This window comes from Stegostoma tigrinum, chromosome 2 (assembly GCF_030684315.1).
Source record: "Stegostoma tigrinum isolate sSteTig4 chromosome 2, sSteTig4.hap1, whole genome shotgun sequence".
In the NCBI taxonomy this organism is placed as follows: domain Eukaryota; kingdom Metazoa; phylum Chordata; class Chondrichthyes; order Orectolobiformes; family Stegostomatidae; genus Stegostoma; species Stegostoma tigrinum.
The window spans coordinates 62023024-62032965 of record NC_081355.1 but is presented as its reverse complement, the minus strand read 5'-3'; the positions used below and the strand labels follow the sequence as shown (position 1 = coordinate 62032965).

Below are 9942 nucleotides of genomic sequence, written 5' to 3'. Positions count from 1 at the left end.
CAAATGATGCAATGACAGGGAAGGGGAGCCTGCACATGGTGGTGTTTCCAGACACTTACTAACATTTTGATGGAAAAGATCTGGAAATGCTGTTGCAGGAACGTTGAGTTCTGCAGAATATCATATGAACAGTACACACTGCTTCCAAGGTGTGCTAGTTTAATGTGTGTTCATTTAAGATCATGGATATCAGTCAGAGTTTCTTTGTAGCTGGATGTTGTTGGAGCTGCATTCATCGAGACAAGTGTAAAGTATTACATTACTGTCCTGACTCATGCCTTGTAAATTGTGGACAAGCTTTGGAGAGTCTGAGGTCAGCCAGTCTCCCCTGGCATTCCCAGCCTCTGACCTACCCCTATATTCACAGGATTTATAGGGCTGTTTTAGTTAAACTCCTGATATATGAGAATGTTGATTGTGGGCACTTCAGCAATGACAATATCATTAAATATTAAGGAGAAATGTATAGATTCTCTTGTCAGGGAAGTGGTCATTGTCTGGTACTTTAGGTAGCGTGAACATTGCTTGACATTTCCAGATCAAAACCTCAATGTTATTAGGGTCTTGCTGTATAGGGGTTGCAAACGTTTTATAATCATTGGTGAACATTACTTTCACAACAAATTCAGAAGTGACAATCTAATTGATCAAAACAGAAATTGGATCCATGACGCTACCTTGAGACAACTGTCCTCAGCAATGGCAATGGTCTTCCTTTATTCTAGGTATGATTCTAGCAGTGGAGTTTCTTCCTTAGTTTCAACTTTATTAGGGATCCTAGATAGCACTCCCTTGCCAAATGTTGCCTTGATGTCAAGGTCAATCATTCCAACCTTAGCAATGAAATTTAGCTCTTATCCATATTTGAACAAAAGGTTGAAATCTAATCAGTGTCAAAACATCCTGGCAAATCCCAAAGACTATGTTATTGCTGATCAATTGCCACTTGAGACCATTGTCAATTAAAACTTAAATTATATTCCAGACAAATCAAAAGGAGAGCGAATACACGGTTGGTTGGATTGGTCCTGATTTTTGTGGACTGGACACAACTAGGAAAGTTTTGACTTTTTGAATTGTTACATCTGGTCGGTCAGACCTGCTGGCAGGACAGTACATGCATAGGATTGTTAATGGAGGAGTCTGTGATGTTAGCTGTCAGGTACCATTTAACAAGTATGACAAAGTTGGGCTTTTGCTTGTCTTGGTTAAATGACAGCTCTCAAGTCTCCAGATATTCGCTGGCCAGAGTGACTGCTGGTGCCTTGCTGTTTCTATAAAAATTTTCTTCAGCAGTGTGATACAACCGAGTGGCATTCCAGACCACTGCACTTGTCAGTAAAAGCTAACTACATAGCTCCAAATCCAAAAATTTATAAGCCAGGCCAGATAAAGTTGTCAAGATAACAAGGCATGGAGCTGGAGGAACACAGCAGGCCAGGCAGCAGAGCAGCAGGAAAGCTGATGTTTCAGGTCCGGACTTTTCTTCTGGAGGGCGGTCCAGGCCCGAAATGTCAGCTTTCCTGCTCCCCTCCTGCTGCCTGGCTGCTATGTTCCTCCAGCTCCACACCTTGTTATCTCAGACTCCCGCATCAGCAGTTCCTACTATCTCAAAGTTTTCAAGATTTCCCTCCTTGTGATGTGTGGGGGGAAGCAGGGGGGGGAAGAATAAGTGAACCACATTTTAAAAAAGACAAAGACAATCCAGTAGTCTGATGACCACCATTACTTGTTCAATATTTATTTAACTAAAGTTAAATTCACTGTTCTGTGGTCTGATTTGAAAACACATCTGCAACATTAATCCAGGCCTCTGGAATACTAGTTCAATAGCATAGCAACTACATTACTGTGTTCTAATCTTGTTGGGATTGAAGCTAGAAGCTTAATGTCAGTTACGCATTACAAAATGCAAGGAAAAGCTCTCCCTCAGCAAATAACATGTCACATTTTTTAGTCATCATTAATTTATTCAGTAATACATTGCATCACATAACTGTTTCACAGTTGAAAAAATGAATAGTGTTTACACAAGTCATCGGCAAGGGCTATATTTGACAAAAAAATTTGACCATAATTTAAAACCCAATTTAAGCTTTATTTTATTACAAATTGATTAAATCGGACATAATCAATTGTTAAGTGCTAAACTGACACTTATTTGCAGTAAGTACAACAGAACAACTTTAAAAAATGCAAAATATTTTCTTTGCAACAAATCACTTAAAATTCTGAACTGATTAAAGAGCTGATACAGCACCTAAATACTCGGAAACGTTTACTGTGATACTCTGAAATGACAATCATTCCCACCCAGAAATATCTAGAATTTGAATACAACTCTATCACTATTTTCTTAAAGACAGATTTCCAGTAGCACTGAAACAGAATGATTTTAAAATATTTCCATTTAAGCATCTATTCCTAAATCAATCCTCCATACTAACCTTTCAACATGTTTGCTTGCCTTCCACAGCCAACCACAAATTTTTCCTTTGTAACATGGTTGGGAACATGGGTCAAACTAATGTTCCTTCTCTTCCTGATAGACCCCTCATCACTCTGTCCTGTTTGGAAGCTTGCTAAAGTTAATGAACTCACCATAAGAATGAAAAGCAACTAAGGTTGAAATTCAAACTCACTTCTTGTAATCCACTAAAGAAGAATTAGCATGGTTATCTACAAGTTCCATTTATAGTCAAACACCTTTAAATGGGCTATAATCTGGAAAGTATTAAAACATTTCAGAAAATATTGGCATTTAAGAAAACTGAGCAACAATTAGAGCTAGGCCTTTTAAAGGTTCCATCAGATACAATCCATTGCTAGACTGCATTGACAAGCACAACAGGTTACATAAGAGCATTAGATTGCTTATGTATGCACTGACAAAATTGCAATTTTACTTTTAATGTCTTACTGTTTGAATTTTAGAGCAACTATGTTTTTCCTGCAGGAATGGCAGTGGCATGAGGAGAAACTTCTGAAAGAAAAACCATTATATTCCATTAAATATGGAGGCACTTTTAGAGGAATCAAAAATAACAAGGTGCAATATCAGTGCAAGAAGGATAAGCAAAATTTCTTTCTGCAAAGAGTAAAACAATATGTTCAAATAGAATTTATCCTTGGTTTTCATAATATTGAACAGAATTTAGCAAATATGAACAATACATTTGCATTTCTGACAGATTATAGGTTCTCCAGTGCCATGACTTTCTTGAAAAGTCATGATTTTCAGCACTACTTCCCAAAACTAGGCTCAGGTTCACGTGACAGCTTATGGAAAAGCTTATTTCCACGTAAATTTTTGTTTTATACAAGATGGACTATTAGTTGGGAAAAAGAAAAAAGTCACTGTGCAATAGTTTGACACATGGCACATTCTGTAAATGTTATCAGCAATTCTCAAAAATGGTTGCTTTCTTGAAATGTAATACCAACTACAGAAGCATCAGCTGAAACTACTGCCTTGCCAACCTTTGCTTTTAACTAAATTTACATCTCAAATTGTGACCAGATGTTCTCTGTCAACAGGAAGTTCTCAATTATATTATGCAGCTCAGCTCCTGAATGCAGACTCTGAATCACGTATATTCACAACAGGGATTTTAATTGTTGAAGAGGGAGAGCTATTTTCAGTTTTCCAAAATGCCGCATTGCTTGGGTTATCCATTGGTGAGCAAGGAAAAACCCATGAGTTATCAAATGAGCCCTTTCCATAAGAACCAATTTCCTCTAAACCAGCACTGCCAACAGGACTGGGTCTCGTATTTGTCCAGGGCGCAAGGAACTCGCGATCACATAATGCTGCAGCATCTTGCTGAAAATGGTGATTTGTGGTAAAGTGGGAAATTTTCATGTCAGTATGCTTTGAAGAGGTACATGGTGCTTGATAAACTGCTCCAGAAGAATTGAGCTCCAGTTTTCCACAGTCAAGTACCAAGTCATCGAGACACTGAACTGTATGTACAAAATCATAGAAAAACAAAGTAAATTACCATTGTGATCTGTAATTCAAATCCCATCTTTAAGAGTATGAGTTGGCTATTATTGGAGAGATATAAGCAGGCTTCTTGAATACAGCTGTGCGCAAGTTAAAAACAAGATTTTAACTTTACGTGGTGGGAGCCAATCATGTCAGATAGCCTATTATAAATACGCCCTTTCTGTATTTTTCCCCAGACGAGGAGCCATCTTAATCAAATATTCCCATTTCTATGTACAATACCTGTTGCACGGCTCAATGCTAGATAGACCATCTAATTTTATTTATATTAAAATTTTCTTCAGCAGTGTGATACAACTAAGTGGCATTCTAGATCACTGCACTTGTCAGTAAAGGCTAACTACATAGCTCCAAATCTATAATTTATAAGCCAGACCAAGTAAAGTAGTCAAGATTACAAGACGTGGAGCTGGAGGAACACAGCAGGCCAGGCACCATCAGGGCAGCAAAGCTGATGTTTCGGGTCTGGACCTTTCTTCTTCAGGACAGGTATAAGACAGAAGTTGAATGAAAGAGATTCGAACAGAGCAAAAGAATAAAGCACAATTTCTTTAGATCGTTCCTTGGTGCAATCCTACACTTTTCATTTTCTGAACTGAAATCGGAAGTTCACCTTACTGGATGCAAAAATCAACAGTATTTGAATTAATATCATAAAAATAGAGACAAAGTGTGGAGCTGGACGAACACAGCAGGCCAAGCAGCATCTGAGGAGCACAAAAGCTGATGTTTCGGGCCTAGACCCTTCATCAGAAAAGGGGGATGGGGAGAGGGTTCAAAATAAATAGGGAGAGAGGGTGAGGCGGATCAAAGATAGATAGAGGAGAAGATAGGTGGCGAGCAGACAGACAAGTTAAAGGGGCAGGGATGGAGCCTGTAGAGGTGAGTATAGGTGGGGAGGTAGGGAGGGGATAGGTCAGTCCGTGGAGGACGGACAGGTCAAGGGGGCGGGATGAGGTTAGTAGGTAGAAAATGGAGGAGCTGCAGCTTGAGGTGGGAGGAGGGGATAGGTGAGAGGAAGAACAGGTTAGGGAGGCGGGGGACAAGCTGGGTTGGTTTTGGGATGCAGTGGTGGGGGAAGGGGAAGGGGAGATTTTGAAGCTAGTGAAATCCACACTGATACCATTGGGCTGCAGGGTTCCCAAGCAAAATGAGTTGCTGTTCCTACAACCTTCGGGTGGCATCATTGTGGCACTGCAGGAGGCCCAGGATGGACATGTCATCTAAGGAATGGGAGGGGGAGTTGAAATGGTTTGCAACTGGGAGGTGCAGTTGTTTGTGCGAAACGCACATAGATGTTCTGCAAAGTGGTCACCAAGCCTCCGCTTGGTTTCCCCGACGTAGAGGTAGCCACAATGGGTCCAGCGGATGCAGTATACGACATTGGCAGATGTGCAGGTGAACATCTGCCTGATGTGGAATGTCATCTTGAGGCCTGAATGTGGATGAGGGAGGTGGTGTGGGTGCAAGTGTAGCACTTCCTGAAGTTGCAGGGGCAAGTGCCAGGTGTGGAGAGGTTGGAGGAGAGTCCCAGAGAGGGTGGTCTCTCCGGAAGGCAGACAAGGGTGGGGATAGAAAAATGTCTTTGATGGTGGGGTCAGATTGTAGATGGCTGAAGTGTCGGAGGACGATGTGTTGGATCCGGAGGTTGATGGGTTGGTATGTGAGGACGAGGGGGATTCTCTTTTGGCGGTTATTGCAGGGACAGGGTGTGAGGGATGAGTTGCAGGAAATGCGGGAGACACTGTCTGCGGGGGAGCAGGGGTGGATATTGCGGTTCTTGAAGAACGAGGACATCTGGGATGTACGGGAGTGGAATGCTTCATCCTGGAAGTAGATGCGGTGGATGCGAAGCAATTGGGAAAAAGGGATGGAATTTTTGCAGCAAGGTGGATGGGAGGAGGTGTATTCCAGATAACTGTGGGAGTCGGTGGGCTTGAAATGGATACCGGTTTCTAGGTGGTTGCCTGAGATGGAGACAGAGGTCCAGAAAGGTGAGGGACGTGTTGGAGATGGTCCAGGTGAACTTCAGATTGGTGTGGAAGGTGCTGGTGAAGTGGATGTTCAAGCTCCTCTTGGGAGCACGAGGCGGCGCCAATATAGTCATCAATGTAACGGAAGAAGAGGTGGGGTTTAGGGTCAGTGTAGGTATGGAAGAGGGACTGTTCCACATAACCTACAAAGAGGCAGGCATAGCTTGGGCCCATGCGGCTGCCCATGGCCACCCCCGTCTGTCTGGGAGGAATTGAAAGAGATGTTGAAGGCGAGGACAAGTTTGGCTAGGCAGATAAGGGTAATTCTCCAGCATCTGCAGTTCCCATTATCTCTAGATCATAAAAACAAACTGTTTGGTTTAGAAACCATGCAATATTAGAAGACAATGCAATACTCCACTTTTAAGTACAGTATCACCATCAATGGGAACTAATAAGCAGTTGCATTATAGGACAGATAACCAAAGGTTTTGAACAAAGAAGCAGATTTTAAAGATGCTAAAAGAGCAGAGAGAAAGGTAGCGTATCCCAGGGATAAGCATCTCAGCAGCTGAAAGCATGGCCTTCAGTTCTGGAGAAACTAAGTTCAGGTTATACAACAGAACAGAACTGAACTGGAGGAATGCAAAGACCTTGGATGTTTGGGTGCTCAAGGTGAGGCCTCGATGGGGTTTGAAAGTAAGGGACAGAATTTTAATATCGAGGGTGTTGCTCAAACAGTCCCAATGCAGATTAAGAATAACAAGGTGGTAGATGAACTGGACTAGTTAGAATGTGCACTGCAGAATTTTCAGTAAGCTGAAGTTTAGCTAGCCCAGAAGATGGACAGCTCTCCAGTAAAGTATTAGAATAGTCAAGTCCAGAGGTTAGAAAGACATAGGTAAGGGTTTCAGTAGCCAAAAGGTTAAATAAGGGATAAAGTCATGCAATGCTAGAGAGATAGAAGCTAATGGCTTTGATGATGACGCCAGTGATACAGACTTTTGCCAAAAATCTACTGACCATAACAAATACTACAAACATACTGCCAAACAAAACATTGATGGCTTGGTGCATGCAAGATGAAAACCAGGGATTGAACATTGACAAAAAGAAAGTGAAATGTGGCTCAGATCCAGTCATGAAAAATTATAACAATCCTAGACCAGACTGCAAAATTTACATTACAATCTGGCTAGGGACCAGTAACTATTATATTTGAAGGAGATACCATGTAAGATTCAAGTAGCTTGTTAAAAGAATATAGCTACGAAAATCTACAGTTCCACAACTGAACAATACAACATTACTAAACAATATTACAACAATAAGGCTGTTAGCAAGATACGCAGAACACATTTAGCAAAGTTCTGTAGCTCGGGTTGTGGTTGGAGTTGTTGGTTGGTTTGCTTAGCTGACTGGTTTTCGTGCAAACGTGTCCCTCTTATGTGACACCTTCAGTGCTATCTAGCCTCTGTTAAAGCTCTGTTGTTCTGTCCCTCTCAACTTATATTGTCTGGTCTGTCACGGTGGGTAATCCTGTTTCCGGTTTTGCACCGTATGGTATGTAGATGGGGTCTATTTCAATGTTTGTTTGTTATACTGGTGATTGAAAACACTAGCAAAGACGACACTGGCGACACTAGCAAAGACGACACTGGCGACATTACTAGACAACCCGAAAAGCTCAAACCTCCAAATGAAACCATCAGCAAGGACAACATGCTAAAATGACTAGACCTATGTCTTACCATGCACTTTGTCTTGAACAGCCAGGCATATGAACAAATTAATGGGACAGCCAATGGTTCACCATCTCTGCTCTCATAGCAGAAACTGCAACACCCCGGAGCTGTGTAAAAATGAGGAGAAACACCTATCCAGAGTCTTTACAAATAATGGCTATCCCAACAGCTTCATTTACCAATGCCTGGAAAATAAACAACACCAAGAAGACACTGTACACCCCAACACACTGGCAACTCCACCATACATTAGAAACACATCAGAACCGAATAAAAGACTCCTACGACCTCTTGGGATAATGATAGCACACAAACCAACAGACGCACTTCGCCAGGTACTCTCAAGGATGAAAGACACCATACCCATAATGTGACATACAAAATACCATGCAGAAACTGCAAGAAACTCTATATAGGACAGATGGGCAGAAAACTCGCTACCAGGGTACATGAATGCCAACTCGCACAGCCAACTCTCCCTCCCTGCAAAACCAGAAAAAGTACTACCCACCATGACAGAACAGACCAGATCTCAATTTCAGAGAGGGACAGACCAACAGTGTTTCAACGAGGGTTAGACAGCAAAGAGGTCATTTAGAAGGGAGACAAAATGTTTGTATGAAAACCAGCTGGCTCAACGAACCAACAATTCCACATTTCTAACAGCCAGAATTAACATTTTGTAAGTACAGCTAACAGACTGATTAATCGTCCCACAGAACAGATCAAATGATACATGCAATCAAGACAAATCACACGGATTTCTCAGCAACTAATCTCTCAGCTGCAAGCCACACACCACCCACACACATTGACTCAGTAGCCATGAAATCTCACCAAGCTTAAATTTTGGTAATCTGATCTTGAAACGCTCTGTCAAAAATCATAATGTCACACACAGTCTCAAAGCCTACTGCTGTTTTTCTTGGATTCACGCTACCCTACAATCCTTGCACTTCAGTACTCATTCAAACTCCAGCGCTTCCCGATCAGTGATTGTCAGCGTCAGCAAACCAGTACTGCACAGATATTTTTTGAGCTCCAATCTTGTTCAGTTGCAACTAGTAAACACTGCTTGGGAACTTTTCAACTAATATTAGCAATCATAAAAAAGTAATAGTGGTGCATGGCTTCTTTTGAGCACCCAAAGCTCCGAGGACTTCCCTAAGCCCTCACCAAAGCTATTCAACTGCTGTAGAACTTTCTGGAGTTTTCATTGTACAAAAACCATGTAGTTTGCCAACACAAAAATTAAGCGCAGCTCTCCCCAAAATGGAGTCTCTATCCTTATTTGCTTCTCCAAATAACTGACCGTTTTATTGCTTGTCCCCTTTGAAATTCTCATGATCCTCAAATTATCCTTAGTGAGCTACGCAAAACTTTGAAACAGGCCCAATGCCTATTGCTGGACAGAATGGAATATTACCACAGAGCATCTCTTGGAATACTCAGTTCTGAAAATGTTGCCAGTCACAGATTGCTGGTTTATTCAGTACAAACAATGAATACAAACAAGGGATTTTATTCCTGCATATAACAGAAATAGAATGGTTCTTTGATCAAAACAGCACCAACACGGAAATAGTCTTAAAAAGGACAACACTCCACCGAACCTTCAATCCAGCCCTGAACTAGCATTTTTCATGAGTTTGTTCTTTTCATATCCAAGATCCCATTTGTTATGTGAAGAAAATAATTTTTAAAACTGAAAAATTACTCCATGAAAAATTACGTAACTTGGAGGTCATACCTAAAATAGTATGCATTCTAAGGTCAAGTTACACTCAAAATTTCCAATCAGTCAATCTCATTACAGCAAAGAAAAACAAACTGACTATGAATTTGTAAATACTGTCCACCATAATTGTTTTGTACTAACTACATTTCAATGCAACCTCAAGGTCCTACAACAGAGGAGTGAAAACAAAAATGTTCTGTCAAAATGAAGCAAAGGAGTACAAGGTAAGTAGTTGTTTGCAGCTGTTGGCACAAGATATTGTTGGATCACCCTACTGTAGTGCAAGTCAGTGGCCGTTTTGTTCCAGGAGTGCACAGCTATCGTCATGGCCTAAATCAAAGTCCATAAACTCATCAGCCCAGATTCTTTTGACAATAACCCACATTTCCTGGGAGACAGTTTGCACAGGGAAACATGTGACTGAATCCAAAGTGCTAATCTAGACGTTTGACCCCAGCAGTGTGCTTTAAAGAAATA

General features: G+C 41.3%; 1 protein-coding gene across 4 annotated transcripts in view; it reads right to left on the bottom strand.

Annotated features, from left to right (window-relative positions):
- Window positions 1-1740: 1740 nt before the first annotated feature.
- azi2 (5-azacytidine induced 2) overlaps window positions 1741-9942 on the bottom strand; it is a 54849-nt gene continuing 46647 nt past the window's right edge. For all 4 annotated transcript variants that reach the window (XM_048563327.2, XM_048563318.2, XM_048563307.2 and 1 more), the window contains exon 8: window positions 1741-3963. In XM_048563327.2, the coding sequence (XP_048419284.1) occupies window positions 3563-3963 (401 nt within the window). In that variant the 3' untranslated portion in view covers window positions 1741-3562. The remainder of the gene's footprint in view (window positions 3964-9942) is intronic.